Genomic DNA, 27,202 nt, shown 5'->3' on the forward strand with positions numbered 1-27,202 from the left:
ACATATAAGCAGGCACACTACGAGAATATGCTCCCATCTGTTTCAAGAACTATTGGCAGAACAGAAATATTTGAAAGAGAATGATTTTATTCACATATTGAAATATTTGTAAGGGGAGTGACTATAGTAGAAAAACCTCCACATGAAAGTGAAGTTCTAGTAAGTGTATGACCCTTGAGAGCTGAATGCTTTTTCTTTCTCTTATACATAAGACAAATGCAAGTAATGAATCAATATTCTGACATTACTATTTCATACCTAAGATCATTTCATGAAAATGTTTAAGGGGTTATTTTACTTTATTTAGTACATTTTTAAAATGTGCACTTCAGTGTCTTTGGAAGAAAATCGTTTCAATGCTTTTATCCCTTTTAAATAACACAGCGTTAGCTAATAAAATTTTCTCACTTTTCAAAATCTTAGATCATCTGAGCAGTAGTTTTAGTTTTCACTATTAAGAATAATAGATAATAACATCACTAACAAGTATTTCTTTGAGCTGAGATCTGGGAGGTGAGATGCTGTGTAAGATCTTCCATCTCTTCTGCCCATCATCTTGATAGTATAACAAAGGACAAAGTAGTTTAAGTGTCTCTGCACTAGAAAGACTTTATACACAAGAATCCACATTCTTCTTGTGTTTCAAATCTGTTTTTGTTCCCTCCACAGCCCCCATACCAGAACTGACCACACATTTTCTGCTCTTTGTTGTAGTACCACTTCAGAACGTAATTCTGACATTCTCCACTATCTTGAACCTGGTCACACGCATCTGGAAAAGGCAAATAAGAGAGAGAGATATAATGAAAAATCCATCATTCTTAGCATTAGAATTTTAAGGGAAGTAACATTCAGTACAAATGAGCAATTATGAAAGCTAGGCACTGTTCAGTGTCTTACAAAGATTCACCAAGTATCCACACACAAACAAAAGGCATCAGAGTGGCCAGAGGATAAAACAATAGATCAGTACAAGCCACATCTCTCAGTAGGCAAATTCTCAAATTGTGCTATATATTTTTAGAAGTTAAATTGTTGGCTTGCCAATTATGAGTGCAGCTACAACTGGGAACTGCAGTTCACACCTCTCCTGTAAGTAAATATTTTATGTCACTGCTCACATGAGTATAATCAGCCTGTTTGCATCTTCACAGGAAACATTTACTTGCAAAGAGTAAACAGTAACATATCTTCATGGTTAATGGAAAATGTACACATAATTAGGCCATTAGACTGTTCTGTCCGTGCAGAGTACATCAGTTATGCACTGTGGATGTCTAGGATTCCAGATTTACATTTGCTCTTAAAGTTCAATGTTTAAACAGTTTTGCAGTATTGGCTCTCTCATCTGGAAAGGGGCTACCAGACATCCAGTAGAATCCTTTTTGACTGGAAAGAGGGATGGAAGATGTAGCAATGAGCAACAGCATGTGAAGTCATGCAGACGCTATTGCATTTTTGCAAAGAAATTATCACAGAATCAGAATTACAGGATCACAGGTTGGAAGGGACCTCTGGAAATCATCCAGTCCAATCCACCTGCTAAAGCAGGTTCCCTAGAGCAGGTTGCAGTCAAAAGTTATCTCCAATTGCAGTCCACACAGTAGAAACATTCAATTCTTTAAAAGGGATGATGGTGAGAAATCTGATCTCACAACGAGATTAAGACACCTATATCAAAAGGCAAATCCGGAAAGAAATGTGTAAGTAGGAGGCAAAGTAAAAAACATGAATAACACATGTCTTGACAGGATATCTCTGCTGGAGAATCCTGCTCTTCCCAGGAACAGATTGTAACACACATTTAGTTTTTCCATGTTGAGCTAAGTTAGGAGCAGGAATAACTCAGTAATTATAGTGCAACATGAGGAGTTAATGTGATTAGCTGTTTTAGTAAAGAGGATAACAATCTATACTATTATTGTTATTTTAGAAAGTTATAAATCAAAACTAAAGTCTAAATGACACCAGCAGTTCGTCCTGTAATTACAAACTCGTACAGATTTGGACTGTATTCAGGTATATGGCAAAAAAAAGTTTTGGAAAATATAATGAATGGAAATGATTCACAAAGAGCAAGTATTCAACTAATTCCTTCACAATTTAGAGCTTTTCTACTGAATTCAGAGAAATTTTCATACTCTAAAATCGTACCATAATCACTATTGTCAGGTCCAGTTTCTACTATCATTGCTAGACTTTCCTTTTTCCCCTGAGCTTCTCCATACTCTTGTGGCTTTTCTCCAGTTGTGTCTTCCTCTGTGAAGTACTCATTCTCCTCCAAACCATATCCCATTCCTGGCATTGCGTATACAGGTCCTGTGGTAGTCAATTTAACTTTTTCCAAGGCTCTATTTTCAGCTGTTTCAATGTCTTTCAAATCACCACTGTAACCAATGTCATCAGTTCCAGGTAAAGGCACCCTTCAAAGGAGACGGGGAAAAAAAAGTATTTAAGTACCAGGATGGCCTTTTCATTCCTTCTGAATACCGTGAAAAAAACATTGTTGATCCTGATCATGCTTCTGCCAAAGCTGATCTGAATATGTAGTGACTAATCTAAATGGAAAAATCTTATGTTTGGAGGAAACTGTAAATATACAGTTATATCCCTTACATGCCCATGTGTGTAAGATTTAAGTTCCAAACCTTTCAGTCACAGACACCTGATCTCGTGTGTCACCCCGATCTAAGTTCTCACACTTTTCTTGAAGTTCAGGAGAAGGATAACTGTTCATTTCTTCTGTGGAGAAAGCAAACATACCACGAATGAGTTTTAAATTCCTCCAGAACTCAACATGTTTAAAAAAAAGCAGAAAAAGATTTATTTTCTTTTTCACTGAGTTTGTGTCTTTTACTATCTAGAAAGATGTCCAGAAAAATGAAAACAACAGATCATCTAGAGGAGATCAACTCTTGAAAAAATGCCTTAGACTTTTGTCTTCCTCTGTAATACACTACAGCAAATTGTTTTACCTGAACACATTTCTGATGGGAATTTCAACTCAGTGACTTCCTTCCTGACATCCTCTTGAATAAATTTCAAAGCACCTAAAAACTGTTAATCTACAATAATGGATCTTAAAAACTACAGAAGTTCTTTCTCTGACCTACAGAGGCAGAAAAACTTCAGAGGTTAAGGCTAGATCTGCTGTTGTTTAAATTTCTATCTTCCCAAAAGCCAAAATAAGCATTAACAGCTCAGTAAATCTGGGCCTGCCAAGGGTTGGAAAAGAAATATAGGTGCCAATGGCCAGAGAAGAAATGTAGGCCTAAATCAGGAGAACAACTGTTTTTTTTGTGTCTGAAAAATAGTCTTTCCTTCATAAAAGTGAAGTCAGTGTAGCCATATATTGAATACAAACTTAATGAGAAAAAAACTTCAAGATTTTGGTCTAAAGCAACATGTTTTGTATTTACTGGCAATTCCATTAGTGTCCAACATCTGCTACAAACTATAGATGAAATACCAAGTAGTTATATTATGTCTAGAAACTGAGAAGTAGTACACATACTGACTGCCTTTTCCTACAGAGCATTTCTCATTCTTTCCATAACTTAATTGAATGGCATTGCATGCTACTTACGTTGTAGCAGGTTTAGAAATGTCCGGGCAAATCTCTGAGCATACACCATCTCAGACATTGAAATCCTACCCAGTGTCAATAAGTGCTGATCTGTGGGGAAGCTTGATAGTTCTATCAGCTCACTGTCCCTCAGGTCATTGCCAAATGCAAGAGTGAATACAGTAAATCCTTGGCACTTGACTCCAAGTGAAATCTCTCTTAGCTTCTCTCTGTCTTGTATGCTTGTTTTGCTTCCAACTATTGCAAATATGACCCTGTGCTTTCTTTGTCTGGGAGCTTTAAAAAATACATTTTCAACTGTCCACTGCAATGCAGAAGCAATGGCTGATGGCCCTTCCAGTTGGCGAACAGACTCTTGGATATGTTTCTTCATCAAATCTTTATTGTTGTATGTTTCTAGATCAAATTCCAAGGCCACAGGAGTTTTGTTTCTGTCAGGTAGGAAGCCCCTGGGAGCCTGCTGTACCAATGCCACTCTGGTGCCTCCAAAAGATTCACTTGGCTGTTCAGCAATGACAAACTGGTCTAGCATGTTGCTCACAAAATCCTTGGCTCTCTGAAAATCTTCACCACTGACGCTGCGAGAGCTGTCCAAGACGTAAGTAATATCCATATCCATCAGAAGAGGTGGAGAAACGGGCACTTCACAGATGGTACTGGGCTGGCATTTATCTAGAGACAAAGAGCCAATAAACAGAAAACTATTTAGCAAAACAACAAAACAATGGTTTGGGGAAAAAAAAAAAATGAGAGTCCTACTCATTTATTTTTTCTTAAATGCGATTTAAAACTTTCAATTTAGTGACAAGAAATCTTATTATTTCTTACAAGCAACAAGGAATGAATCCTGGTGAACAAGGTTTTGAGATTTATGGGAAATTTGGGTATGAGATCAAAAACTGGTGTGTTATGTTTTACCTTACGAACAGAATTCCCTTCAGAATTTTTCTTCTATCAAAATCTAAACACAGCAAAGGACACTGAAGCAAGCTCTGTTGTTTTTTTTCCCCTCAGACCGCTATTAAGCATTCTGAAACACTTATCATTTAGCAGTTTTTCTCTACCTCAAAATACAAAATTCATAATAAGTGAGCATGATATCCCAGCAACATGGTATTAGAGTTAGCTTCTGTTACAAAATAAATGCCAAATAGAAAAAGTTGTTTCACACAGCTGAGACAGGAATTAAATAGCTTTTGTGTTTTTAAAACTCTAATTCTTACTATCCGTTTTGCCTAATACAATTATTTTATTGAAAAATGTAAGATTGGTGCTGAAAGAATAAGAGGAGTAATACAACAGCTGAAATAAGTAAAATGCCTCACCAAAGCAAAGTGTACAATGTATGATGCTCTCCAAATTTTCATCCTGTTGCCTTTCCCAAACAAATAATCGAAATCTTCCAGTATCATCAATCTAGGTTTTAAAGCAAACAGAAGAGCAACGTTAAAGCAAAATGTAGATCATGTTTATTCTTCGTTCTTAATACCATTACTACTTATCTACTGAAACTAGGTGTTGTCCCTAACTTCGTGATTTAATTTCTATTGTAATACTGAACAAGTATAGGGAAGACTTTTTTAGTTGCCATCAGGAGCATCCTATCTGCCCTTGTGCATTACAAGATCACCATTTTTTTCTAACTCTACGCTATACAGAGATTGTTAAGCTAGCACAACTAATAACAATTGGTGTTAGCAGCTTACTAGTCAATTAAAGATAGTTATAATATATTGTTCAAAGCTGTAATAGATCATCCAAACCTAGCCCAAGTATTTCTGAATGATGCTGATCTTGAGACCTCTGTGCATGCTTATTTTATCTTTCAGCTCTTTGTAGAATCTGGATCAGAGAAACAGCATGGGTAACCAAGTGAAATTAACACAATGCTATTGAAATTTTATGATTTGCCCTAAAACCATGGTTCAGAAATAATTTCTGTGCAATAAGAGCTCAAACGGTGACCATTATAGTGAAGAGAATCAGTGTTTCTTTGTTAAAATAGCAACCTTTAACATAACACTTTTTAATAGGAGATTGGACATCCCCTATACCTATTCCTATCTTGCTATCAGGAGATCGTTCTTTACTCAAATAATAGTAGCTACTGAGCAAATGGACAACTGATTCAATTCTTCATAGTCTACTTACTGAGAAGGCACGTCTGACATTTGGCAATTCAGTGAAGGCAATAACCACTGGAGTGATATCCCAGGCACTCAACTCAAGTACAGCTGTGCTGATGACTACATCCTCCTGAGATGGACCATTGGCAAAAAATATGGCAACTTTTCTTGTGAGGATGCCCTGACGAACCCGTTTGAAGACATTTCTTGCAACAAATCTCATTGCTGCCCCAATACTACGTTTTCCAGTAGATCTTTCCAGTGGTATTCTCTGAACTGCCTGTAGAAGCAAGTTGTGTTTTTGGAATTCTGAGAAACGAATGAGATAGCGTGTGTTGGTATTGAAAGAAACGATGGAAACACGAGCGCCTGTTGGGCAATTGCTTTCACTGATCTTAATGGCCTTCAGCAATGACATAACAATGTTTCTCATTCGTTCAAACGCAGCTGGAGTAACACCTTCAGACATATCAAGGGCAAACACCACCTCCGTCGGATAAACTGGACACGTGTCTGCATTTTGAAACAAAACATCTGTGTGAGAACATTTCAGCAATTTAAACACTTCTTTTTCTTCAAGCCTATGAAGAACGGGCATGCAGACACCTGATGGGCTTACCTGATGAACAAGCTGGAATGAAGAAATGGAAAGGATACAGATTATTTTGGATTCATATTCATAAAAAGAGACATGTTCACTCATGTTCATTAAGGAGCCTGACTCAAAGTTCATACAAGCATCAGAAATGGTCACAAGAAACAACACTCATTTTCTACAACCGAATAATCTAAAGAGTGAAATTTGGATGAGATTTAAAGAAATAACTCTAGATTCTGCTGAGCAGAGAAAGCTGAGAAATAACAAACACTCCAAAGCTAGAGAATAAGTGATATATAAATATTCTTTGAGAATTCCCTAAAGGGGGATTGACACAATGCCAAATAATTAAATTAATTTTAAATGAGAACAAGAGAAGTGTGCTACAGTTTTTGTAAGTAACGGATAGGAAATATGAGCAGAAAGACTAAGCCTGTTTTGCACACCTGCTGAAAAACTTTCACAGTTACAGTCTACAGTCAACATCAACCTGAACCTTGATGTAAACTATCAGTCGACAGGGTTTCCAATGGAGGATTATTCTTTGAAGGATTCCAGGCTGGATGTGGCTCTGGGCAGCCTGGTCTAATGGTTGGCCACCCTGCCTGTGGCAGAGGGGTTGAATTAAGATGATCATTCTGATTCTTTTCAACCCAGGCCATTCTATGATTCTATGAGGGATGACTATGTGGATTCTAAGGTAAAAGATGATGCTCCCTACTTACGGCAGTTTTTTCGTGTAAAATTCACAAGTTCACAAGGCTGCAGAAGAAAAAATTAAAAAGCAATTAACAGTAAATCACAGACCACCTCAGACTGTGAATCCTTCTATTGGCTTGAGTTGAACATCTAAGCTACTGAACATTCACAAATTCCAGTTCATCTCTGTTTCAACTTGACAGTGGTTCTGCCCCTTATGCAGAAGCAGAGTTATTTCAGACAAGCTCTATTGGCATTTTGCCATGCCCTGGAATACAAATCAACTATTTAGCCATTCTTTACTCTTTTTTTTTTTTTTTTTTTATTTTTTTTTTTCTTTTTTTGCAATAATCTTACCTAGGATGTCACTGTGCAGTGCCACTTCCAGAGGAGAATGGGAATTTCAGAACCAATTCACATAGCAAGAGGGAGCTCTGCAAAGTAAGACTAGATCCCTTCTACAGAATATAGAACATACCTACAGCATCACCCTCAGGTATTGCCTGTGGGTACAATCTATGCAAGATCTAGATGAAGCCTTTATTTAAGAATGTTAGCTATATATTATATATGGCTATAAATAAAATTCATATGGCTATATATAAAATTATATAAAATAAAATAAAATCCTATGGGGTTGAGATTCTGAAGAAATCCTGCCCTAATATTCACAACGAAAATAGCTACTGCTGAGGAAGTGTCTTCCTTTGCAAGGAGGTCAGACATAACCCTGAAGAGTATCTGATGTTTAAATTGATGTGAATGAGATAACAAGTAAAGGAATATTAATGTTTGTAGATTGTACATAGTGTAATATTATCTTTCCTCACTTCTTGATTACTTGCCAAACAGAATGACCCACTGTCAGAATACATTGAATAAGTATTTGAAAAGGATACTGTTTTCTAACTATTAAATGCCTTACAGTGTTAAGTGATTATAAACAGATGATGGCTAAAACAGTCCCAAGTAGCACGCAGCTAGATGTGAGCTAGTTACTTACTTCCATTAAAACAGTGCCTCTTGGTCCCTTGGCACCCTGAAACAAATTAAATACAGATCCAGAACATTACAGACATGACTCTGATAATGTATTTTCATCTATGACTCTGTAGTCCAAAGAAAATGTAGGCATGCAGTGTTACCCTGACAACCACTTGCAAATTTAAGATATGAGGAGATAACACTGCTCAGTATAGATTTTTCTGATCCTGAAGGACTTGCAGACTACTAGTCCATCCTGTTTCAAGGTATGTTTCTCTCTTTGTTCTTATAAATTCTCACTACCTATCACTCTTAAGGACCAGTATCTATCTGAATTGGCTCTCCAAACAGCAACCTCTGTTTGTTGAAAAACTGTTGCAGTGCAGTTACCTGCAATTTGTATCCTTTTCAACTCTGATGTGCAACATGCTTGCTCTCTTTTGCAGGGCAAACCCAACAGTTCAACCTCTAGAGATTCTGCAGACCATGCATGCATCATGATTGCTCAGCCAGTCCAGCTATCTTCGGCTACTCAGCAGCCTTCTCTCTGGGAGCTGAGGGCAAATATGAGGATTCCAAACAACCTTTTTCAAAATCTGGAATTAATTGTTCAATTTTCATCATAGGAATAAAATACAGAGAATTTTTTTTTTTTTTTTTTTTTACCCCCTCAAAGGCAGCTTGAGAACTTTTGTCATATGTGAAATTCAAATATATAGCAAGGTTAGTGAACTTAAGGCACTTAAGTCAGAAGGTGCAATAGTGAGGTAAACCAGAAAAATTTGAGCTCCATACACCATAACCTTTGCTCTATACTCTCTATTTCACAACATTATAGTTTACCAAAATCACGTACCTCCTTGCATCCCCAGATAAGAATCCCATCTCATTTGTCACTTTCTCCTCAAATTAACCTTCCATTCTTCCATCTCTTTCCTGAGCTACTTCCCTCATCCCACCTTAGTTTTCCTGCTGCTAGTATAATCACAGATATTCCATGTATTTATCTTCAGCTCAGCTGTACAAACTTGGCCAAAGAGATAACCCCACCAACAAGATAAGAAAGATGGGAAAACAGCCCTTTTTTGGATGGCTCTACCTACTACTTGTATCCATTCTGCAACCCCCTCTCTTCCACTTGCTGCAAAATTTCCCACTTATTTCATTCATGCATTGCTACCACAATAATCCCACCAAACCCATACATTCTGTACTCCCTTCTCACTCAAGAGATCTTGAACTTGTAATCTGAAGATTTCTTGGACAAAAGATTGGCAAGGCCAACAACTATATAGCTCATTAGGTCATAAAGTCTGTCCATAACATAGACATTGCAGATGACAGCCAAACAGCATAGAACATAGTGATCTAGATATACTCATTGGCCAGAACAATGCAATGACCAAAAATTATGTTTCTAACTTGCATGTATCCTGTAGGCCGTATCAAACAGAAAAATAGTGTTATCAAAAGTTACATTTTAGAACTAAAAATGTACTTTAAAAAATGTTTTAAAAGAAAAAATGAATGCCTACAATGTTAGTCCTAGTTACTACTGACGTTCATTATCCTTTCACCTCCTTTGATAAAGAACATAACCTTTTCTTGTATAAAATACAGATAAAAGCACTAGAAAATACAGCAATTCATCTAGTTGTATACAAGGAGTAACAGGGTATGGTCAGCTCAAGCTTTAAATGGGTGCCTGTAATTGCAAATCTAATTTTATATGGCTTTTCTTCTTAAATGAAAACGTACTTCGGATTTCAGCAGAACAACCTTGTTCTACATTTTAAGTTTTCTCATCTTTTTAGGTTAAATTTTTTTAGCCACTGGAGAGACAACATCAAAGATTGTGGAAGAAAATCTGCCCTGCATTGTATCATTGTAATTTCATTTCCAACAGCAGGTGCTCATGTGAACAGATCCACATGCAAGATGCAGTTCCATATGGCTGGCAGATTGATTAAGCACTGTATATGTTAAGAAACACTGTTGAATATTCTACTAATCTAATATTAATATAAGAAATTCAAGAGATATCTAGGAAGATCTTTTAAAAATACATTACCATAGGTCCTGATGGTCCTTGATCCCCTGGATCTCCCAGGGAACCTGGTGTGCCAGCATTACCCTAAAAATACAAATACAAATTTTATTCTTTATAATTGCACGCACAAGCAGAATTTCAGCAGAGCAAAAACCTTTATAAGTACACTGTGAGCCAGTTCCTACATTTGAACAGTGATAGACTACTACCCCTAAGAATTACTAGCAACAATCAATTCTAAAGATTTTGGTGTTCATTCTCTCCAAGACCTCTTGCCCAGGTTATGAGGTTATTGCAATAAAAGATTGGAGTAGGAATTGTTTGTTTGTTGTGAGGAAACAGTAGAGATCTTTGGGGCTTTGCTTACTGAATTCTCCGTGGAGTAAAAAGAATTATCACTCTTACCCTTCTACCCCTAATTCCTTTTGGTCCTTTAGCTCCTGAAACACCTGGGTCTCCATCTTCTCCCTGAAAATTAATGAAATCCAGAACTTTGTAGGAAAGAAGAATACAAAGATACATAACAAATCCTTCCAAAAAAGAACAGTGCAAAACAATAAATAATGAAAAGAAACATGCTCATTTAATTATACCTCTGGACCAGGATAGCCTATGAATCCAGATTCCCCCTGCCAAAAGAAAGAAAAAGGATTTCACAAGAATCTAGAAGTTTCTGACCTCCTTAAGTATTTGGAATCTCTAAATCAAAAGAAATTTCAAAATTATTCTTGGCATGTCAGGCCACTCAAGTAACAGTGAGTTTGAAATGAGCCCGTAGGCCTGGGCCTGCCATTTTAATAGGCAAATCACTCCAAGTGCAATTAGGAAGTTATCCCTTTCTTAGCTTTTTTTTTTTTTTTTTTCCCTCTTTCTTTTTCCTTTTCTTGTCTTTTTGTTTGTTTGTTGTTTAGTTGGTTGTTTTTTTTTTTCCTGTGCCGGCTGTTTTTATTATTTAGTTTCTCAAGACTTACATAAGAGAGACAAAATACATTGAATGTCATTCTGAAACTGAAATATTCTTCCAGGACTGACAGTAAATTGCTTTTGATGTGCAGTTACACTTATCCAGCATTTTATAGATGTTATTTCTCAGTCTGACTTACCATAACCAATCCATTTGTCAATGCTTTCACAAAAAGAATCCATATACCTTTGCCTTGCTTTCAGAGTCTGCATTTCTTTTCCAGATTTAGTAGCAGTGAGGATTAGGAGAAATATCACTGTAATTTTATGTTTTATATGTTAATACTAAATAAAACAATGTGGGATTTCTCTCCCCAACAACACTCATTACAAAACCTAGCTTTTTTTTTTTTTTTTTTAATATGTTTTGTATATTAATTTTAAATCAACAGCAACAACAATGTAAAAAACCCTTCAAACTATGACACAAATTCCATTTTATTTAAATTCTGTTTCCCAAGACCAAAATTAGTAATCAGTGTTTTGACAGAAGGTGTAAATAGACAAATGATCAATCATCAACCTACTATGGATTACTTACTACCTCATTTAAGTCATGTATCCATGGAGGTATAATTATTTTGATCTCATTCTTTTCTGTATACTTTTTATTTTAGCCAGATTCTTGTATGTTTTTAAAGAAGTAGACATTTCCTCACTGCTCGCTTATCAAGCCTTGCAACAGGAGTGGCTAGTTAAGCATACTGGAGTGCTTTTGTCCTGCAAAAAGTACAACTTACAAACCCATATCCAAAAGCACACATGTACACCAATGAAAAAGGAAGAGCGTGGTTCTCAAAAGAGTAGCTCCCTCCCAGTCATTCTCACGTGTTATCATATGTCACCATTTGTTCAAAATGGAAGCATAATTCTCAGTCCGGTTTTCAATATCAGCAGACAAAGAACTATGTTTACATCAAACTGCATTCTTAAGCTCTCATGAAAGAGAACTAGAGATCACAGCTGCATTAGTTTCATTGCAGAACCTCTTACAAGCTGTGGGAAGGCTGAACCTCTTGCTGAACACAAGGAACATGCTGTGGCCACATCTTACATTTCTCTTAAATCAATACTGACTGTCCCATTAACATTGACTTTGTGTAATGGAGGCTGAAAAACATTCTTACCTTTGCTCCTTTGTTTCCTTCAGGACCATAGATGTCTCTGCCATCCATGCCCTGCACAGGTTGAGTATACCATCAGTTAGCTTTTAACAGAAGATGAGATTTATTTCTATTTCTATTTTGGAAAAGAGACCTCCCCCAGTTATGGTAGTTATACCACCTCATCCAGGCTTTTGATACTGATAAGGCAGGGCAATCTATCGTGACACAGTCTAAAAGCAGTAGCAAATGGTAGAAAAAGCTGCAGAAAGTAAATAGTAATTAATGCCACAGCACCTCTCCACTGTGTGACCTAATTCCAATACAGTCTCTCTTAGCAGATATAGAGAATATGAAAGATTACCTCTAGCCCACAAGGAACTTGGTTTCCATAAAAGCTGAGAACCAAATCTGAAATCATTTTATTTGCACCAAGTAGTGAAAATAGAAAAAGGGAATTAACTGTACTGATTCAGTTGAATGAGCGTTTAACTACAGGGGCCCTGAACTAGGGCAGAAAGACTCACTGGTATGCCTCTCGGTCCAGGTGGTCCCACAGGGCCTTTCTCTCCAGGGTCACCAGGCTCACCCTGTCATAATTGAAATATAATAACTATTAGTTTGACTCATTCATGAGAACACTTATTTTGGAAATACAGATTTGTCTGCTAGACTGAAAATTGCTTATACCTCTTCACAGAATACGTGATGCATGTGAAAAGCACTGCATTACTGTTTGTGTTTGAGAGAACACTCCTTGGAGCAGAACCGGAAAGTACTGTGCAAAACAGTGAACATTCATGCAGCTAAACACCACAGGCCTTCTTTCATCAAAAATACTCCCATTTTTGTATAGAATTCCCAGTGGCAAGGGTGTTTTTTGGGAGAAGCTGTGTTAAGACAAGCAGGACATGACTAGGAGTTCTACCAGCATGAAGCATCTGTTGATAGCAGAGGACATTTCTCAGTCAAGCAGTCTAGCTTGCATTCTTAGTACTTCCGCAAGTTTTCTTTTTTTTTGGTTTAAACTTTATTAAAGAAACTATTTTTCTATCAAGAATCCCAATATAAACAGCAAAGACTGAGTGCATGGATTGTGTGACGGAGTACTTCACATATTCTGACTGATTCCCGTAAATAAAGCAAAAATTTACATGGTGGAATCTTTTGAACAGAAAGGTTGAAATGAATAAAACCACCTCATTAACCAGAACTTATTTTCAATGCATATAAATCAAAACACTTGACACCACTGCCATATTCCTACTGCACTTCATGAAAAACCAGGTCCCATTGAAGGCTATGATGACAACAATCAAAAGAGCAGCCATAGTGACTAATAATTTCTTAGCATAGCTCTGACACCTGTGTGTGACTTTGCATCCATCATTTGCATTACCATGTAATCAAAAATTCATATAAAATGTATCAACCTTCACATGTTCCTCAAGAACAACACAATATTAGTTCATGGCTCTTCAGTCAGATTCTTGAACGATGCTGAATGATTGCTGCGATCATGTACTTCAAAAATGTTTACCTTTGCTCCTCTTGCACCAAGCTTTCCAATTGAGCCAGGTGGACCTGGGGGACCCAGACTAGCCTATAATCAGAAATATCAGTAAAGAAGTGAATGGTGAAGAACTCAAGGACTCACTACACTCAAGGATTCAATGCCACTTGAAGTTACTGTACAATCAGTATAGACATATTAGCACAGAAATAGACTTCACCAAAGCTCTTCAAGGACCACATTAGGTTATGTATCACACTGTCATTCAAGTTACTTCCTGTTGTTGGTGTGACTACAGTAAAATTCTCAAAATGTTATTTAGTGTGAAATAAATATTTTCTACCTACATACATATTTAAGTATGACAAAAATGCACAAAGTGAATATATATATACACATATATACACTGGATCAGTGTTTAATCATGAGCATCCTTACATGACTAAAGCAGATGCCCAAGGCTGATAGAGTCAGATATTCCAATTTGGAGTCATACCAGTGTAATTCCAGAACAAGAATCCTGAAGCCAACAGCATTATGATCAAGTGAGAAGATCAGTGGTCAGGGCTCAATAGTTATAACTTAGCATTAGATATGTTCTGGTTTCAGGTTAGATGGAGTTGATTTTTTTCCTTCATGCCATCTGGTATGATGCTGCTGTTTGATTTTAAGAGAAAAACAATGTTGATAACACATTGATGCTCTAGTTGTTGCAGAGCAGTGCTATATGAGCCAAGGACACTGTAGCTTCTCAGCTTCTTGTACTGTCCTTCCAGTGAGGGGAGCTGAGGGGGCATAAGGAGCAGGGAGGGGACAGAACCAGAACAGCTGATCTAAACTGGCTGAAGGGATGTATTGTGTGACATGTGAGGAAAAAAACTTGAACAACAGTGGGGAGCTGGCCAGGCAGTTTGCTGCTGCTTGAAGACTGGCTGGGTCTCCGTTGGCAAGTGACAAGAAATTGTTAGTGTATCACTTGTTTTGTTCAGCTTTTAAATGCTTTTCTCAAAACAATTACCCATAGAAAATACAAACATCCCTCTGAATTCTCTAATTGCAAACAGCAACAAGATCTTACTGTGGGAGTAGAATGATTTGGATTTTCCCCTCCACCCCCAGAATACTAAGCCCAACAATAAAAAAAGCAGCTATAACTACACTCCAATAACTTCACTTCTCTACCACCAATGACAAGCTGATTACTTAACTTTGTCTTCAACTGCTCCACTGTATATAGCACCTATATGTGCTGCAAGCCATAGTGCTACTCCTGATTCTGTGGAACTGAGAGATTAATATAGAACTAAGCCTTTATACTGCAACCATGCAAAAGACTGATAATACTGTTGTTCACTTCTTATTCACCCATCTAAACTTATTTTCAAGGCTGTGATTTCAGTATAATCAAAATCGAAGTTTGCAGCCTCATTCAACCATCAGTTTCCTTAACTGGAAACTGGAAATTGTTCAGTTTCTTCTTTCTGTAAGTCTTTAAAAAACTCACTATAAAAATAATACCACCTCTGAGAAATCAAAAGCCTTAAGCTGTGAAGCAAGGATTATTTAAAGCTAACCTGAGAGCCTGGCATGCCTTGTGGTCCTGGAGGTCCTCTGATCCCTTGTGGTCCTCTTGGGCCCTGGCACACAAAAAAACAAAAGTCAGTTCAGTAATGATAGATTTTCAATGAAGATTAGATTATTCTGCAAGCCTGAATGCACAGGTGGAACTTCCAGCCCTTTGACTGTAAGAGTTAACCTCTGTGAAGCACCTGAGATGTTCATCGCCTGAAGGCCACATTCAGAGAGCCACTATGATGCCTATGACACCAATGAGATATTAAGCAACACTCTGCTGGGCATACTTTCTCTAGATGTCTATATAGTGAGTGGATGGAACATGTTAAACCTGAAAGCTATCGTAAGCCTTCTACCACCATAATTCTCTTCAAAGTAACTCCATCAAGCACATTTTAAAATCACAAAACATTTCTCTTCGGTTTGGTCAATTAGCATATAGTTTTTACAATGTCATAATAACCTGGAAATACAATACATTCAAAATTCAACAGGTTGTACTTATTACTAGCAATTTCTAATGAATACATTTGAAAATATTCTGTAAACTAGAAATACATTGACTAGATTTCTCACTTTCCTCTTGATTTCACTGCAAGCTGCACATGCATAAACATAAAGAGAAACTTTGTACATTCAGTTCCTCAGGGTCACAGAAGATATTTGCCAAGGAATTTCCCTCATAATATTCATTAGTTGAAGTAAACAAAGCATTCCAAAATAAAAAAGATCAAGACTGACAACTAATTTCTCCACTGCTAACATAAATCAAATCCAAAGTACTTTTAGCTACCTGTGGGCCTGGGAGACCAGGGTCTCCTGGGTACCCCATTTCCCCGAGTTCTCCTTGCTCACCCTGCCAAAACAAAAGAAAACACATGTAAATAAAAGATTTGATAAGAAAATATGCATATCAACAGATAATCACTTTGTGTTTGCATAGAGTATTAGCTGAAAGAATGTTTCAGTTCATCCAAGTAACTTCCAAGCAGCTTCAACTTCCTGCTGAAGAAAACTCAATTAAAAAGTGAGAAAAATTAAGTAGCTTTTTTTTTATTGATATACAATGTGATGAACACATAAGGTACAGAGCAAGAGGTCAGTTTTATTTTCCTTTTACACCATAGTCTCAGCAATACTCCTGCATTACCTATCTCTTATGAACTGACAAAGACAGGGCTGCAAGAACAGAGCACCTTCACCACCTACAGAAGTAGAATCATGACTTCACAATTCATCCTACAACTAAATGTTATCTACCTCACCTTTCACACTGTTCACTCAGTGAGATAAGTCCAGTCTTTCCTGAAGATGGAAAAAAAAACTAATTGCTTCCTTCTCACATCTACATAAAGTTGCCATTTAAAGCTGTCAGTTTAGCTGGCATCCATAATAAATATTTTCTGTCTCTGCTGGATTGAATAAAACTGCGATACTTGCATCAAAATGTTACAAGCTTACAGAAAATCTCCTTTCACTAGGGAGAGGATAACAGCACTCTGAAGATTCTTGGGAAACAGGTAATTACAGATAGAATTTCCAGAGGAAAAGTATATTGAAAAGGCCCTACTCTTACCTTCCACAGAAATAGAATAAAAAATATCAATATAAAGAAAAAAACCATTATATTTGAATAAGTTTATTCATAGCTAGAGTAAAAACATTGACACCCAGAACATTAGTTACAGACTGATGCTAGGCTTATGACATCTGCAAAACAAATAAATAAATAAAATAGAAATAGATTTCCACCAAAATCAGCAATAACAAATAACACTGACTACAGTGAAAACGGATAAGTAGAAGAAAATTTTTCTTAGGCACACCACATGAGAATACAAGGCCAACAGAATGCTTCTAGATAATTTGAATCAGTTTCAGAAGACAGTCTTTGGTGCTTCTCCCCCTTACGTCATCCTCTACTTTACCTCTCCCTTCTTTACTGTTTGGTTTTGTTTTGAGAGCAAAGTACAAAGACTGCAGTGCTATTCATGTCTGTGACAAGCACGTCTCTAAGGCTGTACTGCCATTTCTGTTCCTTCTGCCTGCTGACTACTTGTCTTCAGAACAGCTAGCTCTGCTTCTTTAAGAACTGTTTCTTTCTTATTCTTACTGAAAGTATCCTTTCAGTCCTCCTTTTTTTACTACAAAAAAGCAACAGATTAATGCATCTGTAAGCCCTTTTCAGGATATGGTGAAAAGTTTACAAGTTTGTTGATGGAGCATTAGTTCAGTGTATTTTACTAACAAACAAAAATAATCGGAGTCATTATGCAGTAACTGGGATTCTTCTGGCTGATTCTCTCTACATGATAATTTGGCTCTAAGCATGTTACTAGATGGCATAGCAAAAGACCACCAGTATCTATCTTCATCTGAAAGATGGGTTGATTTGTACTCCAGCATAAAACCTTCTTTTTCTAGAAGGACAGTCCATACCATATTTCCTTACACAGTCAGATCCTGCTGCTCAAAGGAAGATAATTCTTTGCTACATTAAATCATTCTCTACAGGAGTGAGCTTTAGAGTGTGTGGAAGTACCATGCAGACATGTATGCATGTAGCAAAGGAAGAGAAAACTATTAGCCATTTACTGCAGCATCTCCACTCATTTCTGTCATGTTCAGCAATCCTCTATTTATGTTCCCAAATTTATATTAAAATATATAGTAATATATTATTATATATTAATTATAATAAAATAATAATTAATAATAAAATTGGCCTTTTATTCCAGTGAAAGCTGTCCATCTTCTTTCCAGTTCTAAATCCTTCAAATCAGGAATGCCTCTTGTATATCATCCACAGAAGGCTGACTTAATTGCTGAAAACTTGTGTCTTAGATCACACAGAAATTTCTCCGTTAAGTGGAACAAAAGCTCAGGCTGGACCCATAGATGCATGTAGAGAAACAGCAGCTGTGTTAGCCACTCACCTTTATACCTGGAGGGCCTCTTCGACCTTCTGCACCCTATAAAGGAGCAGGATGAGAGATTACATCCAAAACACCGAGAAATACATGAAATAACTTATTATTAAATATATTCAACTTATATAAAACAGAGATCATTTACAAACAATAAAAAAAAATCCATTTGTTTAAGGTAAAATTGAAAAAAGAATGGACTCGGGTCAAAAAACCCTACACGAGTATTACATTTACCAGGGAAAAGGCCTTTAGTGAAGGAGAGGGAAGACATCCCAACAGAATTCTGTAAAATACTTTCCCAGTCAACTGCTCCTTGGCCAAAATAGGAGTCCACTGCTCTCCTCAGGCAAAGGGCCTACAGAACTTTCCCATGCACACTGCTCAGCCGCACCAGTGAATGTTATCAAACTTCACATCACTAGAGGACTTCAGAATGTTCTGCACTTCTTAGAAGTGACAGTGATTCCATGCATTATCATTAGGGACCATTCTGACAAACTAGAAGGGGTGCCTTCATAGGTTCCAGTCCCCAGCGGATTAAAAAGAGCTGCAGACGTGGAATTTACAGTCCCAGGAAGGAAGAAGGGATAAAGGGATAAATTCATTTGAGATTAAGTAACAAAACAATTAAGCTACATAGAAAAGGCTGCACTGAATTTAAGGCTTATAATTTCACATTAATAAGACCTGAAATTAGTTTTATAGCAAATTTTATTTAATTTAAAAACAAACAAACAAACAAACATTAGCTACTAAATTTGAAGCGAAGTATGCTTCACTGTTAGAATTATAGATTTGTTTTGTTCCTTTTTACTGCAGGAATTTTTTAAACCCACAAAGAAAACAAGATTTGTTCATCCTCTCAGTGGGAACACCACTGTATCTTGGATCGATTATTTCTACTCTGTATTGATCACTATTCTTACATCAGGACCAGCATGGCCCTGCTCTCCTTGGAGTCCATGTGGTCCTGGGTCTCCCTGCAAAACAAAACAATAAGACCTTTAAATACAGTTTCTTCTTGTTGTAATTACACTTTCTTCTCTTTATGATCCTTCTTAGATTCTTCTCCTAAGCAATTTTATTCCAACCAGTTACATTATGCTAAAAGCTGAGTCATTATCTGCAAATCACTTGTAGTAAGGAACTACAAAGTACAGTGATCATACTTGCTTTGAATTTCCAATCGAGCAGTTACTAATTGTTGACATTTTGCCAAAGCTTTTGTGAAACCATTTTTATTTACTGTGGTCTTTCAGCTGTACTTCTCAAGATGAGAAGGGAGTAAGGTTTGCTACCAAAAAAGTCATCAAAACACAGTTATTCTCTGAGGAGTGACCTTCATCGTTCTTCTACTACTTTCAGCAAATTTTGCAAAGACATGCATACATACACAGCCAGTTGTCTAAGTAGAATCAAACTTTTAAAAACAGTGGATTTTTCTTGCATGCTGCTAGAAAGTTTTAGTGGCTTTTAACTCATTTTAAAACTTTGTGTTGCGGATATGCACTAAAGGTAAATTTAAAAGAGCTGCTTAGTCACTAGATAGGAAGTACAGCTAAGCAATTATCCAAATCCTCATTCTTCTTTAATACAGATTTAATTGCTTACCTGCCATGCTGGGTTTCCTTTTTCTCCCTTAGGACCAGCAATATTATTGTCAATCCCAGGATCTCCCTGGAAAAGTTCAGTAGAAAACTAAACATTTGGTGATCACACCTTTATTACTCTACCTATAGATGCAGAACATGGAAATAGGATTAACGAGATTAATCATCGTGGCCAAAAAGAAATGCATAAAGGCTATTTAAAAAAATATATGCTTGCAAGAACACTTTATAGGCACTTCTGCAAAAAGGTGAAAATATGTATCACCAATGGGAAACAAATCAAATCCTTAAAATGTGAAGTTGTTCTGGTTGAGTAAATTGAGCTAAGATCATGCCTAATTAATGATTCTCAGATGAAGTTGTATTAGAATATTTATATTTAGCCATCTGAAGCTACATATACATGAAATCCTGATTCCTCAAAGAAGCCCAATTACCATGACATCTGATATCTTTCATAAGCTTTAGAAGACAGGAGTCATCACTTTATTCTTAACTCTTCAGAAAAACAAAGATCTTTGAAATATGGATGAGAAGACAAAGTTGAGATACAATGAATACAGTGCCTCCAGTGAAATTTTTATATAGGGAGCTCTGGAGTACAACAAAGAAGATATGGTGGCACGAAGAAGTGAATTACCTTTGCATTGTTATAAATTTCTAACCAAGAGTCAGTTAAAAGGGATTTTAAATGATTGAGAAATTCCTCTTATAATGAAAACCACAAGGGAAGAATGAATACCTCCAAAAGGAGCTACGTTGTTCATAGTAGAAACAGAAATAATTAAACATTCCTTGCAGAAATGCAAGGGACAACCAGAAGATCTAAGGCTTAAACATCTGCTTCCAAGCAACGTATTAAAACAGATCAGTTCATCAGCAACTAAAGAGTACAGAACTCTTGAATCGTACCATACTTTTTGGACAGTACTGCAACATCTAGAAATGTGAAAAACTCTTCAAATCATGTATCACATCATATCTCAGGTAGCTCCATCATGAAAACCAGGCACAAAATTGGTTCAGCAGAACAAAAATGAAGAAATATACTTACATGATCTCCTCTTAGACCAGGTTCTCCTCGTTCACCTGGTTCTCCTCTGGGGCCTTTTCTGCCCTGAAGTCATAAAAGGAATATAAGAAATTCTGGTATAGGTAGAGACAGTACCCATGGTAGTGGAAGGCCAGATAATAGATCTAAGTGGAGCTACACAGATTTGCAACAGGAGCCATCACAGAGAATGGGTAGCTATACGTACTAGATACTGTAACATACTGGAGAACAAGTCAGGGGCATTACAGAGAGCGCTACACTTCAGACAGCTGTTTTCATAAAATCTCATTCTTATAAAGGATATTTTACCCGTTTTCCAGGGCTGCCTTTCTCTCCAGGAAATCCAGGAGATCCATGTTCTCCCTAAACTCACAAAGAAGAAAGAAAGAGGAAATTAAAAAAATGACAGATGTTCTTTCCGATAAACATGCTTCTCAAATTCTGCCTGGCAGGATCCAACTTCTATTAGGCATGCAACTCCAAACAACTAAGTTTCTCTCTAAACAACTGAATTTCTGTTCAGCTTTAAAACACATTCAAAGGCAAAGAAACCTGTACTTTTAAACCCTGAAATAGGTTTCTCTAATCGCGCTTCATGATTACCTGTTCTCCACCGATGCCATCAAATCCACTCTCACCATGCTCACCCTACAACAATAAACAAAACCCCATCATATTAGCATCAATTCACTTGTGTCTTTTATCAGGGAAGAAGTGATGACTCTGCTTTGGGAAACTTGGAAAAAAAAATGGTGTGTAGTAGTAATGGCTAGTAAGAACAGTTTAAAATAATGATTACAACATAGAACTAATAATTAAGAACTTTTAAAGAATTATTAGCTTTCAAAAGAGTTAATATTTAAGAACAGTTAATGAGAATTGATAAAATTATAGATCTTTTCTAGGATTTAAGTTGTATTCTGTTATACAGTTTTGCACAAATTCAGTACCTTCAAAATCTAGGAATATTCCAAAATAGAACTAGCTTACAGGTCCGCAATTTGGGTTTTCCATTAATACTTTCGAAATAAAACTGGCCAGGTGTAAATCTTTTAAGAACAGTGATTTAGTTTAGGACAGAAGTAAGAGGAATGAGGAAAAAGCAGTCATTTCAGATCACGTAGGGAGCATGGGTCTAATCTACACCCATTGTATGATGCTCTCCATGAAGTTTTCACTCTGACTTCAGGCTGGATATTAGGAAAAATCTCTTCTCAGAAAGAGAAGTAAGGCATTGCAGCAGCTTGCCTAGGGAAATAGTAAGTCACCGACCCTGGAGATGCCCGAGAAACACATAGAGGCACTGAGGGAGATGGTCAGTGGGCATGGTGGGGATGGATCGATGGTTGGACCAAGCAGTCTTAGAGGGCTTTTCCAACCTTGATGATTCTATGATTACTGGATATAAAGAAAAAAATAAATTTCATTTATTGTTAAAAATAGAACAGTTAACTGAGACCACAGTCATTTTACTACCCTGGAAGACAAAACAGCTCACACTTAAATTAATTCTTATACAAACATATTAATGGCACTTTAAAGACTTTGATGCTTTTAACCTGTTCCTTCCTATTTTTTATCTTACAAGGTAGCGTGAATTAAAATGAAGCAGAACATTATTCTCCTCAAAGAAAAATTGATTACACATGGAAACACATACCTGACTTCCCTGATAACCCCTGGGTCCCTAAAAATGAAAAGAAACATCAATTGAATTTGGTGACAATCTTCAGAAGCATGATAAACCAGCCTGATGTGAAAAGGCACTCTGGGCTCAGTATTTGTAACACTTTTTGGAAAGCCCCCTACTGCCACTTTGGAGATTGACCCCTTTCCTTTATGAAGAGGTACAGCCTTCATTATTACTTCCATCCTATAATGATTTGTATTTTTACCTCAGACCAATCTGGAGCTGGTGATGGAAAAGCTACTGGCAATAACTGAGTCAGCAAACTCCCTTGATTCATTTTGCTTACAAAGTGCCTCCCAAAAGGAGAGCAAAAATTGTACGCTTTTACAACTGGAGGTCTTGCTCTCCCCATCCATGTTTCAGGAAAGCAGCAGCACAGAACAATTTTGCAGAAAACAAGATTAAGAAACACTTCAGTGACATACTTGCCTTACGGCCTCTGGCACCTGCACATCCCCTATCTCCTCGAGTCCCATTGAAACCAACTGGACCTCTGTCTCCCTAAGAAGCAAAAAAGTGATGTTAAAGCTCATCCTTATAAAGATGTTTATTGATTAAATAATTAAGATTAAAGCAAAAGAGAATAATATCACCAGCAGGTGTGCTGATAGGGCACATGGAGATGATTGTGGACAGAAGCAGGTCAGCTGACCTAATCTGGGTATAATCCCTACCATATGACATCATGCAAAAAAGAAAAATCTGTGGAGAGAGCTGACTGGGGGCAGCACCACTGCTCAAGGGACTGGCTGAGCATCAGTAAGCTGGTGGTGAGCAATTGTGTTATGCACCAACTGTCTTGGGGAAAAAAAATATATATATATATATAATCATTACTATTTCTTTTTTTCTTCTTCTTAGTAAATAGTTTTCATCTCAAACCACAAGTTCTACTTTGATTTTTCCCAGTTCTCTTCCTCTTCCCATAGAAATGGGGAAGCTGTATGGTGCTTTATTGCTTGCCGGGTTAAACCACACATTTTATTTTAGATAAAATTAAAAAAAAAAAACCCAGAGCAAACAAGAGCTCTGGTACTATCAGGTAAAAGAAATAACTTGGATATCCTGACATCAGAAAAACAGAGATGACTTTCTGCTTTCCTTACTCATTAAACTTGTCTCTCTCTGGACTAGCAAAAGCGCACTGTGGATCACATTCTAACTTAAGTTAGACAGAGGTACCACAGAGTCACAATACAATATAAATAAAGTTTGAAACCTTTTTTTGGCCTGACTGTTGTCTGTGTGACACATTTTGACTAACATCTGAGCTGGATAATACACAATTATAATCCAAAACTGTCCAGCATTATCTCTGCAAACTCCCTTCTGCGTGGCATCTCCTATATGTAGCCTATTACCCACTTCCTGCTATGCATTTATTATATTCAAATGTTTTGGATACTTAAAATATTTATATTACGGCTGAAAAAAAAGTTTAGCCTTTACTAGGGAAAATTTACCACGTGAAATTCACTTTTGAACTTCACATGCAGAAAACAGACAGCTTCTGAGATCCTTCCATGGTACAGAAAAACAGAAAAAAAAGCATCAGGAAATTTAGAAGCAAGACTTACATAATTTAACTGCTCTATCAGATCACTCTACATTCTCAGCAGGTTTAAAAAAAAAAAAAAAAAAAAAAAGTAGAATTTTAATTCTGTAAAATCACAGAATAATAGAAACTTTTTGGATGGAAGGGACCTTAAAGATCAGCTAGTTCCCAGCTCCCTCACAGGGATGGGATCACCTTCCACTAGATCAGTCTGCCAAAAACCCTTTGGTTTGAAGACACTTTGGTCTTGAACACTTGCAGGGACGGGATATCCACAGCTTCTCTGGGTAACCTGCATCAGTACCTTACATCCTCATGGTAAATAATTTACTCTTAATGTCTAACATAAATCTATTCTCTTTCACGTTTTAAACTCCTTATCCTATTGTGCCTCTGTTCACACACAAAGAAAAAAATTGTTTTGATCCCTTCACAACTTCAAAAGAGACAAGACATTGAATTTTTCAAATCAAAATACTGTGGCAAAAAAAAAAAAAAAAAAAAAAAAAAACAAATATTTCCTATTTCAAAGTATTCAGAATACTTTCACTTTAAAAAAGAACCTCAGGGCTTCAATTTTAATTTTAATTCTGGAAATTGCTTATGTGGAATTTTATTCTATCATTAGAAAAATCAGGCTACGTGAAAAATAAATAAATAGACAGACAGATAAATTAATAAATAAATGTGGATACTGCTCAAATAGCTACAACCAGTGATTTCTAAAGAAATCATTAAACCACCATCCTGATGCAGTTTCCTGATAATCCTAGAAGACAACTCTTCATTTCCATCACCACTTTTAAGAGAGGGTTGGCTTCCTGCAGGCAGTCTAACCAAGGGCAAATTTAGGCTGAGTAACCTACTGTGAAAATTGGAAGTCCAGTGCAGACTTTACAATTAAATACACAGAAAGAAATCCTTCTCCGGTTGTTGGTTTGCAGACTTCTCACTTGTAATTAGGAGTGATATTCAAGTTGTGTGCAGTACTGTAAACATAGTAGTTTGCTTTTAGCATAAGAAAATTGTCACTTACACTTTGCAAGATTTCTTTTGTTTCCAGACTGCAAAAGAAGCAATATTCCCAGGGGACTGAATTTTGGCATATGTACACTATGCAGAACTCTTTGACAGGAAGAGCACAATGCAAAGAATTTAGAAAGTCACCAAAACACTGCTGAATTTAACTTTGTTGGACAGTCATAAGATATTCAGTTATGCTAAGAAGGGATGGGATGGCCTTTTTTGCAATAATTATCTGCACAATCTGCCACAGAAAATAAGAATATGACTTACAATTATGCCACATAAGATCCTATTCTGTGATTCTGACTGACTCTATTTCTACATTAGAAGCTATTACTTGTTATGGTGAAGTGCAGATGCACATAGAATCAAGTCCATGTAATTGTCTTCAGATGCTGCTTAAACACATTTTAGGTTAGGATTGATAAGACTGAGTGAATGAGTAAGTGCAGGCAGGTTCAGGCATCTATAAACACCATATTATAAGGAAAGAATGTTTACTTACAATCCCACCTTCCTCACCAGGGTGGCCAGGAGATCCTTTGTAACCTGTACTTCCCTGAAAGACAGGAGCAAAAGAGAACACTCTTCTCCAAGCACACTGAGTTTATTTGCATCAAGTTACTCTGCCTATGTGGACAGAAAAATTTTCTTGAAAATCAGATCCAGTTAAGCTAGGGAGAGCAGGTTCCTCCTACTGTGCTAATACAACCACTCTGCACAGAGTTCTGCATACTTGACACTGTTGTGGAAGAAAAAAATTGGTAAAATAATGTTCAATATAAGGTTCAAAACATTATTTCAGGAATTAACAAAACTAACAGATTAACAAAGCTTAGTGAGTTATTTGGTCAAATTAAGTATCAATCTTTACGATTTTGAGGAGGAAACCATAAGGAAATTCTAAGGTGAAATGAAAAATATAAGGAGGCAAAAAATTGGATAGGACAAAGATTTTGCAATAGATTAAGACAACTCTGTGAATACTGAAACTTTGTATTTCAACTGACTCAAACCTCATAGCCTCAGGTTAAGTATGTGTAAATCTATTTAGTATGCATATATACACATCTATTGCACAGGAACTAGTACAGAGTTTCTAGAAATTGTGACAAATTTGTGCTGCAAAAAATGTTTTTAAAACTGTAAGCTGTACAAGCCAACACATCATGTCCATCCACCTGCAGTACAACTACATCTACCTTCTGAACACTGTTTCATCTGAGCATTATAGTTCAGATTAATAAAGCAGGTGTAAGAATACCAACAAGAGTAATGGAAGAAATCAGCGTTACAAGACTACACCTTTGCTAAGAGATAAGTAAAAATGGATTTATCTGCAACCAGACAACTGAAGAGTGTCAAATACAATGACAAATTATTTAGAGTGTTCCCAAAACAAGAAGAAATAATGGAATTAGTGTAATATTTAGTCTCTATTTGTATATTATACTAAAAACCTTAATAATGAGGTCTACTAGCATGCTGTAGAAGTGATGAAGTCTGCTATACTTGAAACAGATAATAAAAGAGATAATAAAAAAACCTGATATGTTGTAAATTAGTGCTGTATTGATCAGGCACAAAAGTCTCACATCTTGTGAAGAGGGGTTTTTATTTCCTACTCTCAGCTTGGCAGTTGCCCATTTCTTATTTACAGTTAGCTAAAAATGCTGAATCATCTTATCAGAAATCATTTTGAAACCCCTCTCTATTTACTGCTGAATTCTGTGAAGAAGACCACTTAACTATATTTTGGAGGTACTTCCATTACAAAAATACCTTTGTAATAGCAACATGGAGAAGAGAAACGATTACATTACATCTTTTATCTCCATCTGTCCTAATGACAAAGGTTATGGGCATCTGAATGCATGCTTTGTGTTACTACAAAATACAAAGAGACATTGAAAAAAAATAAAGCAATTTTTTTGTCGACCACAGCTCTCCTACCTTCCTCCCAGGATTTCCCCAGCCTCCATGATCACCAATTTCTCCAAGGCATTTACAAATAACATTACAGCATTTTCTTTCTGCAACAGTATCCTGAGGGAAAAAAAAAAAAAAATCAGAAAACAAAAAACAAACAAAAAAAACAAATAGCATAGCATTTCTGTACAATAAATTACAAAACACAGAC

The 27,202-nt window shown here is 36.6% G+C and overlaps 1 protein-coding gene across 5 annotated transcripts in view; it reads right to left on the reverse strand.

Moving 5' to 3' along the window:
* Positions 1 to 78: 78 nt before the first annotated feature.
* The window catches only part of COL6A6 (collagen type VI alpha 6 chain), a 70,761-nt gene continuing 43,637 nt past the window's right edge, over positions 79 to 27,202 (reverse strand). For all 5 annotated transcript variants that reach the window (XM_042817154.1, XM_042817153.1, XM_042817156.1 and 2 more), the window contains 27 exons: positions 27,016 to 27,108; positions 25,568 to 25,621; positions 22,911 to 22,982; positions 22,452 to 22,478; positions 21,395 to 21,439; positions 21,101 to 21,154; positions 20,792 to 20,854; positions 19,739 to 19,804; positions 19,054 to 19,107; positions 18,134 to 18,169; positions 15,991 to 16,053; positions 15,197 to 15,259; positions 13,650 to 13,712; positions 12,637 to 12,699; positions 12,134 to 12,184; positions 10,637 to 10,672; positions 10,449 to 10,511; positions 10,065 to 10,127; positions 8,013 to 8,048; positions 7,036 to 7,072; positions 6,332 to 6,343; positions 5,738 to 6,225; positions 4,912 to 5,002; positions 3,587 to 4,258; positions 2,649 to 2,742; positions 2,155 to 2,423; positions 79 to 772 (listed from right to left, as the gene is read on the reverse strand). In XM_042817154.1, coding sequence (XP_042673088.1) covers positions 600 to 772; positions 2,155 to 2,423; positions 2,649 to 2,742; positions 3,587 to 4,258; positions 4,912 to 5,002; positions 5,738 to 6,225; positions 6,332 to 6,343; positions 7,036 to 7,072; positions 8,013 to 8,048; positions 10,065 to 10,127; positions 10,449 to 10,511; positions 10,637 to 10,672; positions 12,134 to 12,184; positions 12,637 to 12,699; positions 13,650 to 13,712; positions 15,197 to 15,259; positions 15,991 to 16,053; positions 18,134 to 18,169; positions 19,054 to 19,107; positions 19,739 to 19,804; positions 20,792 to 20,854; positions 21,101 to 21,154; positions 21,395 to 21,439; positions 22,452 to 22,478; positions 22,911 to 22,982; positions 25,568 to 25,621; positions 27,016 to 27,108 — 2,901 coding nt within the window. In that variant the 3' untranslated portion in view covers positions 79 to 599. The remainder of the gene's footprint in view (positions 773 to 2,154; positions 2,424 to 2,648; positions 2,743 to 3,586; positions 4,259 to 4,911; positions 5,003 to 5,737; positions 6,226 to 6,331; positions 6,344 to 7,035; positions 7,073 to 8,012; positions 8,049 to 10,064; positions 10,128 to 10,448; positions 10,512 to 10,636; positions 10,673 to 12,133; positions 12,185 to 12,636; positions 12,700 to 13,649; positions 13,713 to 15,196; positions 15,260 to 15,990; positions 16,054 to 18,133; positions 18,170 to 19,053; positions 19,108 to 19,738; positions 19,805 to 20,791; positions 20,855 to 21,100; positions 21,155 to 21,394; positions 21,440 to 22,451; positions 22,479 to 22,910; positions 22,983 to 25,567; positions 25,622 to 27,015; positions 27,109 to 27,202) is intronic.

Source organism: Centrocercus urophasianus, unplaced genomic scaffold (assembly GCF_019232065.1).
Source record: "Centrocercus urophasianus isolate 14NV4802_14NV808 unplaced genomic scaffold, USGS_Curo_1.0 seq_16, whole genome shotgun sequence".
NCBI lineage: Eukaryota > Metazoa > Chordata > Aves > Galliformes > Phasianidae > Centrocercus > Centrocercus urophasianus.